At 39.3% G+C, this 15,174-nt stretch overlaps 1 protein-coding gene across 3 annotated transcripts in view; it reads right to left on the reverse strand.

The window, feature by feature from the left end:
• The window catches only part of LOC139939731 (uncharacterized), a 155,422-nt gene that overhangs the window by 29,453 nt on the left and 110,795 nt on the right, over positions 1-15,174 (reverse strand). For 2 of the 3 annotated variants that reach the window (XM_071935822.1, XM_071935823.1), the window contains 2 exons: positions 2,710-2,841; positions 2,095-2,133 (listed from right to left, as the gene is read on the reverse strand). In XM_071935822.1, the coding sequence (XP_071791923.1) occupies positions 2,095-2,133; positions 2,710-2,841 (171 nt within the window). Of the gene's footprint in view, positions 1-2,094; positions 2,134-2,709; positions 2,842-4,374; positions 4,502-15,174 lie in introns of those variants that run through there. The other variant, XM_071935824.1, reaches the window with a different exon arrangement.

Genomic DNA, 15,174 nt, shown 5'->3' on the forward strand with positions numbered 1-15,174 from the left:
CTCTCCTCTAATAGAACAGGTGTTCCAACATGTATCGTTTAAGCTGGACCACGCTTATCCTGTCACTACAGATTAGATGCCCCCTGAAACAATACACTTGTTCTGTCACCCCGCTGCACTGTGTCACAACACCTCTAGCTGATCCAAGCAATAAAAAAACACCTTAAAAACATCCTCTGTTTTAAAGAGGTACTATTTGGCTGCTTCCTAGACCGGCGTCCGTATCGATGTCCGTATCGTCAGTGTCTTTAGTCGGATCACCAAAAAGACCTAGTCTCCAATGTTGCCAAAGTCCCTTCAATCACTGACACACATAGTAAACTCATTCCTTACTATCGGACTTTATACACAAAAAGCACTCAAACCTGAGCACAAAGGGAATTTTGTAATAAAGCTGTTGTTTTGTACATGTTCACCCTCCATACCCAAGCTTACCATCATTAGAAAGAGACAGATTATTATACATAAACATCTCTCAAGCCAGAGCACAAAAAAAACATTTTGCAATAAAGCTGTAGTTTGGTCCACGATCCTCCCCATACCCAAGCTTAATGTCATTGGAAACAGAAAGATCACATCTTTTGCGAAGGTACCAAAGGCGACTGCCTCCATGCCCCTTGGTCATTGCCTTGGTGCCCTTGAAATGCTCCAGTAGAAATTTCCTCATAGGATGCCCCTTACCAAGGAGAAAATGCCTTGGTGACCCTGCCCTTTCAACAACTACAGCATACATTCAAAAATCAGCATTCAGGGCTGTGGCCTCTGTGCGGTCAGACGCCACCCCAGCCATCAGCCCTTCTTGTCTTTCAGTCTCTCACCCAACGCACTGTTCTGTCCCATCAGTCTCCAGACTTAATATTACAGGAAACACAAGCTTAAGATTCGACAAAGAATCATGTCTGATAGGACCTTATACACAAAGCGCAGCCTTGTGTCCTTCACCGATACCTCGCACATCCAATGACAAAATACATTAGTTTCAATTTTCTATCTTCTCCCTTTCTTACCAGAAAGTGGAAACCACTGCAAAAACAACAAGTGGTTCTTGCCCTACAGCTGCCTGTCACTTGTGATCATCAAAGAGACAAATTCTTGAAGACGGATTTGAACTTGTGACCTGGAAATAATATGTTTCTAACATTACAGGGGAAGGAACAATAGTGGTAGCGATCTGAATCACAGAGAACAAAATCGGAAAAGTCCAATTGAGAGGTAGCGACCTTGTACAAAATGGACACCATGCTTCAGAATCATACCGACTGATCAAATCACATTATTCTTATCCAATGGAACTGAGGCTGTGTTTTTAAAATCTCATCAGTCATTGAGATCATACCTTCTCTGTGGCTCTGGAAATATTTGCGTCAAAACATGAGGTCCTAGTAACATACTATTGGATCGAGTAGAAGACACACCATAACGACCTTTCTAAGCTTTAGCTTCAATGACTCAAACCACAATTGGGGCAAAACCATTTTCGAAGAAAATCCAGAGCAATTATGTCCACGCAGGAAAAATAAACTGTAATTGAAATACGAATCTTGAGAAAAGTTACTATCAATTTTGGTGATATCTTTCTACCTAACTACTTTATGTGATGGATATGAGCGCTAAATAAGAAGAAGTCACATCCATTACAGTATTTTGGCCATGTCTCAAGGAGAGAAAGAGATAATCTGGAGAAAATTATCTTCCAAGGAAAAGTTCTTCTGTGGCAGACAGAAGTTGGACTGATGTAATTGAGGAGCCGACAGACATTTTCTGACCACAGCCTACCGGTCAGCTTTGGACAGGCTGAGGTGGAACTCTGTCATCAAAAGGGTCACAATGAGTCAATCGAGACTCTCAGGACTGCGACGACAATGAACTAGGCAGTAAGGCACACATCCTATAAGTCATGACACAACTTTCCAGCTGCTCGATCGAACCTACATTTTGTCAAATGCAATATTGCTTTAATCTAAAAGTCAACCGTCTAGCCACACTCTATGAAGGAGTGCTGCTGGGGCTCACTGCAAAAGTTGCTTGAGATTCACAGCAGAGACTGCAAAGACAAGGAACAAGATGAATACAGGACTCTCAATTCCCACTTACCTTCTGCATTAAGAGGGCTTGAACCACTTGATTGGCCACCTGTGGGAAAACAAAAAAAGAGAACATCAGACATGCAAAAACAAAGATGTCAAATATCGTTGCGCGAAAAGAGAATTTAGATTTAGCATTTGAAGATGTGCGTTGTCTTCTGTTTGGGCAAATTAATTAAATGAGTAAAGACTTTATAGTTTCACTTTATATGGGGTTCGACTTGAAAAAATCTACTGTATGAACTGAACAAATCCATTTTGTTTTGGTTTTCAGTGATTAGTTATCAGCTACAAATTATGCAAGGCATTTGTAAGTGTAGACGTTGTGTGCACTCGAATAGGGCCCCCGTCAAGTTTAAGATTTCTGTTCATTCAATTATTACAGCAGAGTCTTTTAGACCCTAATAGTCCCTACTAAATTTGAAGGTTTTTTTTATTCTTCGAAGAATCTCAAAATGTTTTAAGAGATTTGAGACTTACATTCAAGGTACAGTTTCTTCCAAGATACAATTACACAGATCCATGGGACATCAGCAAGTTTTTGTTTTTCACTGAATGGTTACCCAGGATAAACAAGAAATTACAGAAAAAAAAAAAAAACTCAATTATTCCCAGTTTTCCTTACCTCGTCAAGGCATCGCTCATACTGGTCTCGTTGGTTCTCATTCTCCAAGACGAGAGCGGAGTTCTCGGCTTCAAGAAGTCGCAATCTCTCCAGCAACATCGTCTTCTCTTGCTGTATCTCCTCATGACCGACCTGTAAGATCCAAATCAAGGAAATACTTCTTCAATTCACGCAGGAAACATTCGTTGTGGGTGATCTCCAGGTGATGAGAATCACGCTCTCAGGAAATTGGGTGCGTACGAACTAGTTTCTGCTCATGTGCACAGCCACAATCATTGGTACCCTTTTTGTTTCAAGGACACCAATTGAACAACAAATAAATATTAAGTAACTCTTTGCACAGATATTGTATTCGACAAACTCAAGTAGTTTTTATTCATTGTTAATAAAATACCCAAGACAGTTCTGCTATTTCAATTTGTTGGAGAGCGCAGTACATGGGATGTTTAAACGGCTGATAAAGGCTAAGCTGGAGCTGTTTAAAACTGGCTGGCTTCGCGTGTTTGGCACGCAAATTATGCCAATTTAAATTCGCGGAATGCAAATTATAGCTATTAGTAACAGCGCGGTACACGCGCACACAACCCAAAGGGCACCAAACGGAATTTCAAAAAAGTTTTTGAAAAATGTACAAACGTTGAAAATTCGTTACCAAGTAAGTTTTTTATGCTAACGATTATTTTGAATAATTACCAATAGTGTCCAGTGCCTTTAAGGCCCATTGAGTAGCCTTATAATAGATACCATATGAGACACATCATCATGAACATGGTGTCTGTCCTTGCAGGGAATTACTCATTGCCAAATATCATGGATTATTGCTACACAGACAGTCTAGGGCCTCAAATACCAGGCACTTAAGCCCACAATATGTCACACACAATTAATTTATGAAGAAATGTCTCAAACTAATAGCAGTGGTCTCAGAACTACACACAAAATAATGCTCTAGTGTCCCCAAAGCAAATTTAACATCTACCCCTTGTACATGTATCTAACCACTATGTTATGTGAATTAGGAAACACAGCTGATAAGAAGGATCACATAAAATTACAACGATTTTGACATACGAGAAATACTATGACTTCTTGCATGACAAATACCGCATCTGCGGCAGAGTACATAAAGTAATCATATAAGGGTGAGTTTCTTTGATAAATAATAAATGCGTGAATGAGTATCGCGAAAGAGTCTTACGTCAAACAATAGAGTAAGGACAGAAAGCCCAAACCCAGAAGGCTGCTTACATGTTACTAGTATGATAGGGATAGAGTCAGGGTTGAAGACGTCAAACAAGATGTAAGCTGTACCCTCTGCTGTAATCATCAAACTCTACATGCAGTTATCTGAAAGGTCTTGGTGAATCAGGAGAAGCAACTTGAGGTTTAAATTTCAAATTTCCAGGATCCAATCTACAGTCGATATATTGAAACCGGTCGTTAAAGTACCGAAAAGACAGCATGATGAACAATCAAAATTTGATCAAAGATAACGTTCCTACTAGACATGCATGATCACGCAAGCTTACACTTTTCCTCCAATCGTTGATCCGTATCACCGAAAAGCTTACATCCGTTGAAGCCATTCAACGAAACAACTTGTATAATCCACAGCCTAATCCCAAGACTCGTGTAAAAGTTCTCAAGCAACAATAGAGGGCATACCTTATTAAGCACCATCCAGCTTACAACTGTGCGTAAAACAACCCGCTAAAAAATATCAGACAAGTCACCCTCCGACTTCAGGCTCCTGCGACAAAATGCCCGATCGTTTACAGGGAGAACTAGTCAGGATGAGATTGGAGAGCCATTCACTGGCAGTCTGCTGGAACGTCAGTGACAGCTAAACTCTGTTAAAGTCCCCGGTAACATTGTGAATGATCGTTGGGGAAGCCTGGCGGGCTTTATAGTCTATGACTAATTACCACATGCGTTTGACAATCCAGGCACCATGTAAAACATAACTGGTGCACCACGTACAAGAGGGGAAAAAATAAAAAAGGGCTCATGATGCGTAACATTAAACAGGTCTGGTTCAAGGAGAAAAGAGGCAGAGATGGAAACACTTTCATTGAACCAGAGCTGTAATTTGCCCTCTCACAAATTTACAACAATAAATATTTACCAACGAGGGACCTTATCATATCGACCAGAACTGATATCGACGACTGGAATATTTTTAAAGGTAATTCAAAACAATTATCTTGCATGTCTTTCTTTCAATCTACAACTTGAAAATGTTCTATTCAGTCTTTCCCTCTCCAAAATTATTTGCAAAAGTTATAAATAATGCAAGAATATCCAAGAATAGTACAATTTGGATACCTTGCTTTGTTCATGTGTAGCATGAATTGAAGCATGCATAGAAATGTCCAATTTACAGATAACATGACACTGACAGTGACTAAACATTTTAAAGGGTGAATGCATGATTTAAAGCAAGTGGACACTTTCGGTAAACAGTACTGTCCAAGGCCCACACTTCGTGTACCACAACTTATATATAAAATAACAAACCTGTGAAAATTTAGGCTCAATCGGTCATCGGAGTCGGGAGAAAATAACGGGAAAACCCACCCTTGTTTCCCCCTGTTTCGCCGTGTCATGACATGTGTTGAAAATAAATCCGTAATTCTGGCTATTGAGAATTTATATATATATTTTTTCAAAAAGTAAAGCATTTTATGGAATAATATTGCAAGATAAGTCTTTCACCATTACCTTCTGTAAACCCTGTAAATTATTTGTAAATCTGTGAACTTTTTCTGTGAATTTTTTTTTCTGTGCCGAAAGTGTATAATGGCTGTAATGCAATCAATGATTACGTTTTAAAATATGGCTCAGTGTCATTATCTTGTGATAATCAGAATGTTATGCTACTGCCTTATTAAAAATGCTATCTTCAGAAAGAATATCAGTGCATCAAATTCATAACTCTGCCTGATCATGTCTAAAAGTATGGAACATTTTAAATCATAGGTACGGCCTCGTACCATCTGCCCATTTGAACCTCTACACCAAAAGTGCTGCTTTCTGAAGTTGTGGTTTAAAAAAAGGCCTGTCGATAGGGCACCTGATCATTTGCTCCTCTTGCTATTTAAACAGTAAGTCATAGCTTGGGTCAATGGTAAGAAGTCTAGGTACCTTGTTTCTCAGGGGAAATGCATTATGAGATATCACCCTTAAAAGGTTCTTCGGACACAAAAAGTTCAAAGTTCTTTGATGCATTCAACTCGCTGTCCTGTTCTCGTCGAGTCATTGCTTTTTATTGATTTGTTGTGAGGCGATACATGTATAGACTGCCAAGGGAAGTATCTTACCTCAAGGCTTATAACTAAGCAACACTTAAGACTTGAAGAGATCACGCGAGAATGTTTGTACTTTTTCGTTTTTATACATGTCATTCTGATATCAAAGATGTACTGTGTGTATTGATCTGCCTTAATTTCATTTCCATCTTTATCCCCGCAAGTATTCAGGAATTTTCACTTATCTCTCTCTAAGAATTCATCTCTGAAGGACACTGTCTGCACGCATGTACTTTATGTGACATACTTTTATTTGCATGTTATCCCTTGTGGACAAAACAAAATCAGGTTGTCTGGTCACACATTTGCAGATTAAGCTTAATGTGTTTAACAATGTTAGGCCTAATTTCAGAAAGCTCCTATTCAGAAAACACTACAAAGAAATTTATTTGACTATCACAACTGGGCAGGGGACCAGTCACAAGTAGTACAATGATATACAATTATGTAATTTTGGGTGTTGATCAACAAATTTCGGATGTTGACCAACCAAATTTGTGAACAAAATAGCTCTATGAGAATCACACTTAAAAAGTTTATTGTGCTGGGTTGTGGCCGAGTCATCAGGGTGTGGGTTCGAATATCAGTCATGACACCCATGTCCTTGAGCAAGACACTTAAACTATAATTGCTTATCTTCACCAAGGGGGATATGGGTATGTGAGGGCAGAGATGGTTGTGATTAAAGGAACACGTTGCCTTGGATCGGTCGAGTTGGTCTCTGAAAAGCGTTTGTAACCGTTTTTTTTATAAAATGCATATGGGTAGAAAGATGTTGTAAAAGTAGAATACAATGATCCACACAAACATGCCTCGAAATTGCGTGGTTTTCCTTTTACCTCGTCGACTAACACGTCGGCCATTTATGGGGGTCAAAATTTTGACTCCCATAAATGGCCGACCATGTTAGTTCGCAAAGTAAAAGGAAAACCACGCAATTTCGAGGCAAACTTGTGTGGTTCATTGTATTCTACTTTTAAAACATCTTTCCAACCATATGCATTTTATGAAAAACGGTTACAAACGCTTTTGTTTTGACCAACTCGTCCGATCCAAGGCAACGTGTTCCTTTAATCTATGTAGTTTGAGCACAACATGCTTGGCAGCACAGGCTGTATACTCCCCGAGGAGATGAGATGGCTTAATATGAAATAATTGGCCCATTGACCAGTGGCAATATTAATTTAAGCGCGCAAAGACCAAGGAATAACATTATGTAAGAGCTGTTATAATAATTATTATAACACAACAACAGCTTTGACTACGACTCTAGCTTAAACTCAGCAATCTTGGGTCCATAGCACACAGCTTTAGAATGGCTGAAGACACAGCCACTATGGTTTCAAACAAGCCACATCCAGTCATCGTGGAGGATTTGTGGATCATCCATAACCTCTGCTGTTTTAACAACCTTAAAGGAACACGTTGCCTTGGATCGGACGAGTTGGTCAAAACAAAAGCGTTTGTAACCGTTTTTTATAAAATGCATATGGTCGGAAAGATGTTATAAAAGTAGAATACAATGATCCACACAAGTTTGCCTCGAAATTGCGTGGTTTCCCTTCTACTGTGCGAACTAACATGGTCGGCCATTTATGGGAGTCAAAATTTTGACCCCCATAAATGGCCGACGTGTTAGTCGACGAGGTAAAAGGAAAACCACGCAATTTCGAGGCATGTTTGTGTGGATCATTGTATTCTACTTTTACAACATCTTTCTACCCATATGCATTTTATAAAAAACGGTTACAAACGCTTTTCAAAGACCAACTCGACCGATCCAAGGCAACGTGTTCCTTTAAGGAAGGAAGGGAGGGCAAGGATAGTGGGAGGTTGGGAGAGGCGGAGGCTAGGGGGTTGTTTTTGTTTGCCGAGGAGACGCTCTGCATAGTGACAAGTCTGAACTTTAAGGCTTTCCTGAAGATTTCCCCCTGATGGGAAAAAAGTTATGGACACATCTGTTGTCAAATCACTCTTAATATCATAGATCTGTATGGTTTGGGGCAAGTATGATGGACATAAATACTTACGTGGGAGTGGAGGACATTTTTGAACAGGGTCATTGATTGAATATGGACACTCTAACTTGTGATGACTTCTGGAGATTATGAGATAATTTCTGTGACGTTTGTGTGTTGACAAGTTTATTAACGCAGGTGAATAGATAATAGTTGCTTCTTATTTAGCGGTCAAATCTGTCACTAGGTGACCCTCAAGGCGCGTCAGCATTCTTTCAGTCCGAAGCCTGGCCGGTAGAGCAGAAAGCACTACCTCCCAAATTTTACGTAGCAAGTGTCACAACCGGGATTCGAACCCTAACTAAGCTGATCAAACACCAGAGCTTGAATCCGGTGCTCTTAACCGCTCGGCCATGACACAACATATGCAGCTGATCGAACCATGAAGTACAGGGCAAACCCCTTATCTTTTTGATAAGCGCACTGTGGTCTTTTATGTGCACTACACAACACACAGGACCAACAGCTTTAAGTCTCATCCGAAGGCCCCAACAATTGAGGTTAAGCATCTTGCTTAAGGACACAAGTGTCATGGTCAGGACTCGAACCCACACTCTGCTGAACAGAAACACCACAGCTTGAGTCCGGTGCTCTTATCCGCCCAGCCACTAACACGCCATAAATGGATACTGTATGTGGTGACACTGCAATCACTCTGGGCCCAATTTCATAGAGCTTCCTAAGCAGAAAATCATGCTTCACAATTTTCTGCTTAGCAGAAATGAGCAGGATACCAGTCACAAAATTGTGCACAGGACAAGGTGTTTTGGCTGGTAACCATATTATGGAAATGATCCTCATTTGGAGCTTAGCCGCTTTTTGTGCTATGAAATTTGGCCTTGATAGCGAAGAGGAACAACATGTAACCTGTCAGACGTACCCATAGGGTGGGGGGTTAGATACCAAACAGAATCCAAGGGTAGACAATATTGGCATATGATATCAGGGATGGTGGTTGAGGAGAGGGTATTTCCCCCATGAATTGAGTTATCGTCGACACATGTCATCACACGTTAAGCCTGTGTGTGCCGACATTAAGCGAAGCTAACCTGGATCTGATAGTCGGAGTAACCTTGGCTTCATCCCCAGACGATGAGTAACTTCCCTCTACCCCAGACTAGAATGCAAGGTAGACCTTCCCCGGGGTGGGGGTGGTATGGTTTCCATTGGTAAACATGGATTTGGGTTGGGGGGGGCTTGCTGTTCTTGTTTTCAAAGACCAGCGTTCTCACTTGGTAAATCCCAATAAATGTGTATGCATTGAATAACAAATCTGTGAAGTTGCAAGAGAATAATGAACGAAAAAACACCCTTGTTGCACAATAATATGTGTGCTTGCAGATGCCTAAATGAGGCTTCAGGCCTCAAGTCGTTTAAAGCCATTAGACACTTTCTGAACAGAACAAAAATTAAAAGTTCACAGATTTACAAATAACTACAGGGTTCACAGAAGGGAATGGTGAAAGACTTCCCTTGAAATATTATTCCATGAAATGCTTCACTTTTTGAGAAAACATTAAAACAATTATCAATTCTTGATATCGAGAATAACGGATTTATTTTAAACACATGTCATGACACGGCGAAACATGCGGAAACAAGGGTGGGTTTTCCCATTATTTTTGACCGATTGAGCCTAAATTTTCACAGGTTTGTTATTTTATATATAAGTTGTGATAGACGAAGTGTGAGCCTTTGGACAATACTGTTTACCGATGTTGTGCGATTGCTTTAATTATTATAGAAATTCAACATCTATGAGAAATTACCTCATTCTCAAAAACTATGTTACTTCAGAGGGGCCCGTTTCTCACAATACTTTTTACTATCAACAGCTCTCCATTACTCGTTACCAGGCAAGTTTTTATGCCAACAATTATTTTGAATAATTACGAATAGTGTCCAGTGCCTTTAAGCTGTACCGCTCCTTAAATGCCTTCATTCAATGGCAGAGCTTTGAGACACTGTTTGCTGGTAATCTCACCTGTCCAGATTGATTGTTCCCATACTTATTAATCATGTTAACAACCTACTTAACAATCTGCTGAAATTTCAAGTACGACCACTAAACTTCATCTGTCTGCAGGTGTATAAGCGAGGCCTGGACTTTCAACAGAATTGACGGCAGCCTTTGCTACAGTGTCTTTCCTGGTCTTTGCCCTTGTTAAACTTCAAATGTCCCTATATTACCACGGAATTTTCGCTGAAGTAGATGAGCAATGTATGACAATTATTATTATTTAAAGGGGTGAACCGGGAAAGATTTGCTGCCCTTAAAGGCATGGTTTTTGTCAACCTAATTGATTTATCTGTACAATTATTCAAGAAGATACAAGAAAAGTTAGATGTGAAAGTTTCAGCTGGTTATTTATACAGTGTCATTTTCTAAGAGTTTGGGCTGTTTCGATTTCACAAAGCACTAAGATTAACTTTGTATCAATCTTAATTGCTAAGCAAAGAGTGACGTCAAAATACCAATTACCCTGTCCTTGTTTGTACTTGTTTTTTTTTGTTTTTTTTTCGTTGGTGATTCTGAGACAAACTGGAGGACTGAATGTTTGGGACTGCTGGAATCCCACTGCGTAGTACTACATAAGTTTCAAATCCTGCATACAACCTGTGCCATTTCCTTCAAAATTCATCCAAGTCACCCAACAAATCCAACATCATTCTCAACTTCTAAAAAGTACATTCATCACCCCCCCCCCCCCCACCAACCCTAAACCTTGTTCTCATCATTTAATCAAATACACTTATCATCTCTACCCATCACAAGTCCGCGTTTCATGAGTTCAATTGCTCCCAAGGACACACGTGTTGCACTGCTATCTTGGCCAGGATTCAAAACCTCAACATTTTTAATTTCATTTGTGACGCATGCAACAGCGACTAGATGGCAAATAACAGGATGGGTAGATCGGGTTCTTGGGATGTGGTGAACCAGAAGCTCCGGAGTAAACTCCTACTCTTTCCACATTAAGTGTTCTAGATTATTTTAACCCCCAGGTGTACATTAATCTCCCAATCATGTGGGACCTACACCTTAAACACCTACCTGAGCGGAATGTTTTCAACGGAAATGGTATTTTAACTTGTTTATAATGCACTTGTTCACCATTTTAATGTAATTTTGATATGTGTACACTTCTGAATTTTTCGTAATTATCGATTAAAAAATCAGGCCCCAACCAAAAGGTTTTGAAAAGCTAAAAACACTTCTGCCGTTGACGGTGCGCGTCGAAGGACAATGCCGCTGACGTCATATCTGGGAGCTTGCTTTGTTATGCCTCCACGCTGCAACAAAGCGGCTTTACAAATTGGAGCTCCCAGAGATGACATTTTGAGAGTGATTACGTAACAGGGCTTTTCGCAAATCTCTCAGAAAAGCGCTGGATAAGGTCATTCAAAATGATTTTTTTTTTACACAGTTGAAATCTATTTGTAGTCATATGACTCGATTTCCTTATTCATTGAAAACATTTTAAGTGAAATTCAGCAAAGTTTACGACTTGACATTTTCGTTCAAGCAGGTCTTTAACATCCCATCCTAGAAAAAAAAAGTGTAGTGTCTTCCTTAAAGACTGCCTTGACCAACAGAGAGCACACATTTGCATCACCAAGAAAAGATACATTGTCAGTCAAACACACTCTCAGCAAATGGAGCAATTAAGTCTATAGAACTGCAGCAGCCCCGCTGCATTCAAAATGTAAAGTCTACAATAACCAGCTGAGTCTAGGATCTTATGTGGAACTACAAACCCGGCCAAAAATCTTGTGCCATGTAATAAAACTAAACATACCCTCCCCATCGTTCCCCCACTCTAAGTTGTTAACCCAAACTGGAGTGGAGACCGCACAATGAGAGCTAACATTGAACGGGTGGGGGGAGGGTGGGGGCCAAACAATTAAATCTGACATTTTTTAGCAATTAAAAAAATATAACACAACATTAAAAAAGAAGGCTTTAAACAAATTAAGAATGTGCACACACAATTAATATTAATTGCTTGCTTTTCCTTTTGGGGCGTAAAAAAAGAAAAAGCGACAGCTTTTTGTTGCTGGCCCCAACGAGATTTGGCCGGAGATTGTAGGTTAATGTGCCTGTTGATGGAAAAAAATCAGGGACCTCAAGACTTAAAAAAAAATAAATAGGAACCAGAACAGCATGAAAGCGAATGCAGAGATTTCTTACACTTTGATAACTCAAGTGGAAGACAGGAAGCTTCACTATCCCCTTCCGCGGGATGTCTTCAAATAATGCCAAAGGAAAATTGTCTGGCCACGCAGAAATAATGAACCTTTTACTGCCGAAACACCCCCTGGATCCAGGCAGGCGGGTTGCTTGTGGATTCACAATGGGAGGGGATGTTTAAATACATGGAAATATCTGGTTTTTCAAAGGTCATTCTTTTGATGAGAAAATGTCAGAGGGTTAGACCGTAGTGGAAAGAAGGTAAATTCATCACACATCAGTTGAAAACCACCCACCCCCCACACCCACTACCCCCAGTACCGAATTAAAACAAACTCAGGCGAAACAACATCGAGGGAAGGGGATTTGAAGGACTTGTCTTACTTATTTACCTCTGACCTAATTTCGATGAGCTCTTAGAATGAAATTGCTTTAGCGGGGTAAATCTTGCTTTGCAAAAGTAGAATACCAGGCATGACCGGTTTCTCGCTTATCAAAATCAAATAAACTCATTCAGCAGAAATCCATAGAAGATGTGATTGTTAAGAGAAATATTGAGATTTTCTTGGTTGTCTAAGGAAAACGACTTTGGTTTTTGAAATCCTCAGTTGTTTTAATCCTATACAAATGAAGATACAATAAAACTTACCTGAGAAAATTTTGTTTCAAAACAAGATAGCGGTTTTTAGACATCACCGGAAATCTTGAGTGGTTATGTCCAGCAGGGAAGAATAATTTGAAACTGGAACACAGAAACTGCGAAACGTTTCTCATCTGAAATGTTTTTGAATCCTGTTCTCTCTAAAACTGTATTCTTAATAAAGGAATTGTTTCCTAAAATTGTATACAATATCAACAGCTACAATGCTTCTTACTAAGTCAATTTTAATGGTAATTAATATTTGAAGTAATTACCAAATGTATAACCTCCCTTTATGTTTAAATCATGTTTCTAACCAACGACTTTAGCCCTTTTCACTGAAGAGCTACGTAGTTACAAACAACACAAGGAACATAGGGAATTATTAGTCTGCCACCAACATCTGTGTTCATTTCACCCTTCTTGCAAATTTTCCTGTGGGGGAACATTCAGTTAGCTCAGCCCAGGGTTAGGCCGAGTAAAAAAAACAAAAAAACAAAAACATGTTTCACATCCGGGTTTTTCAAAAAAAGGAGGTAGAGGGGCTTTTTATTTTTTATTTCAAGATGGCCGCCATTCTTTGTTAAAATGTCAAATATCCATTGTTTTTTCTACTGCTGAAATACACAAAACATCAATGAAACAATTTAGTTGAGGCATTCAGACAAGACATTCAGACTGTTTTTGCTGAGATCATTTAAAATAACCCTATTAAAAAAAAAGTAAAAAATATAAAAAAATGAGCATAAAAAATAAAAATAATATAAAAAAGGAGGCGGCCTGTAAAAAGGAAGCGGGCGGGGACACTAAACATGTTTCTTTTTTTACTTGGCCTTATCTTCCTTACTCCTAAAACAGGGGAATGTTGTTTCCCTTGGAATGGGCTATTTCTAGGGCTGTTCGGGGTATGAAAGGTCAAACAAAACGAATTTGAAAATCCCGGGAAATCATGTGAGAAGGGCTCAGAATGCAACTTTCCTCGTTCTGTTCAGAAGTTTTCCTCCGCGGCTAATTTTCTCTACTTGTAACTAATTTCCAGGGTTATAACATCTGATCCTGTTTAAGGGGCACTAGTGGAAACTACTGCCTCCGTCGACGTGTCAGAGGGTTAACCGCTTATGAAAATAATTTTACCAGTGATCCGTCCATGTTGAAATTTGATCTTCCTGTTCCCTTTTACAGTTAATTAGCGCAAATCTGGTTTCTGACGACAGGCTGACTCTTTTATAATCTAAAGAAAACAACAACTGTAATTCCGTTTTTGATGATAAACACTGTTTCAGTTTCGATTGAAGAAGTTTGAAAATAATTTGTCCCCACTCTTGAAGACTGAAATGTTGTTTATGTGCGCAAATAAATCAAGGAGATCATTTCAGTTTTACATGCCGGCTCCATGGCAACTGAACAACATAGAAAACACAGAGTGAATTGATAGCTTCCACTTTGTAATATTTGGGACAAACAAGCTTCAAAGTTTTAAAGTAATTTCTGCTTGCTGTCACGTGACATGTTTGGTAAGGAAATAAAGGTAACATGTGATTTAAAATGTTTATTTACACATGCTTTAAAATTTGAAATACCTTTTCTGTGTTCCTAGGAAACCTGTACAATGTCGGACAATTTTTTTTCTCTCAGACAATGAATTGAAGCATGCAAAGAAATGTCCAATTTACAGATAACATGACACTGACAGTGACTAAACATTTTAAAGGGTGAATGCATGATTTAAAGCCATTGGACACTTTCGGTAAACAGTATTGTTCAAAGGCCCACACTTCGTGTATCACAACTTATATATAAAATAACAAACCTGTGAAAATTTAGGTTCAAGCGGTCATCGGAGTCAGGAGAAAATATCGGGAAAACCCACTCTTGTTTCCGCACATTTCGCCGTATCACGACATGTGTTTAAAATAAATCCGTAATTCTCGATATTGACAATTGATAATTGTTTTAATGTTCTCTCAAAAAGTAAAGCATTTCATGGAACAATATTTCAAGAGAAGTCTTTCACCATTACCTTCTGTAAACCCTGTAAGTTATTTGTAAATCTGTGAACTTTTATTTGCACTGCTGCTTACCAGAACAAGATTACCAGCTGAGCCCACAACCTTGTCATGTTTACAGGGGCATCCCTGTTTGTTTTTCAGCAGATTCTCAAGCACTATTACACAGATATTTTCTGCTCTTAAAACAAGAGTTCTATGAAATTTGGACCAAGCTTCCCAACAATAAAAATGACTGATGCTCTATTGTCACAATTGTGTCTCCACCATGCAAAGTTCCAAATCCAACTTAGAGGCAGTG

Source organism: Asterias amurensis, chromosome 7 (assembly GCF_032118995.1).
Source record: "Asterias amurensis chromosome 7, ASM3211899v1".
In the NCBI taxonomy this organism is placed as follows: Eukaryota; Metazoa; Echinodermata; class Asteroidea; order Forcipulatida; family Asteriidae; genus Asterias; species Asterias amurensis.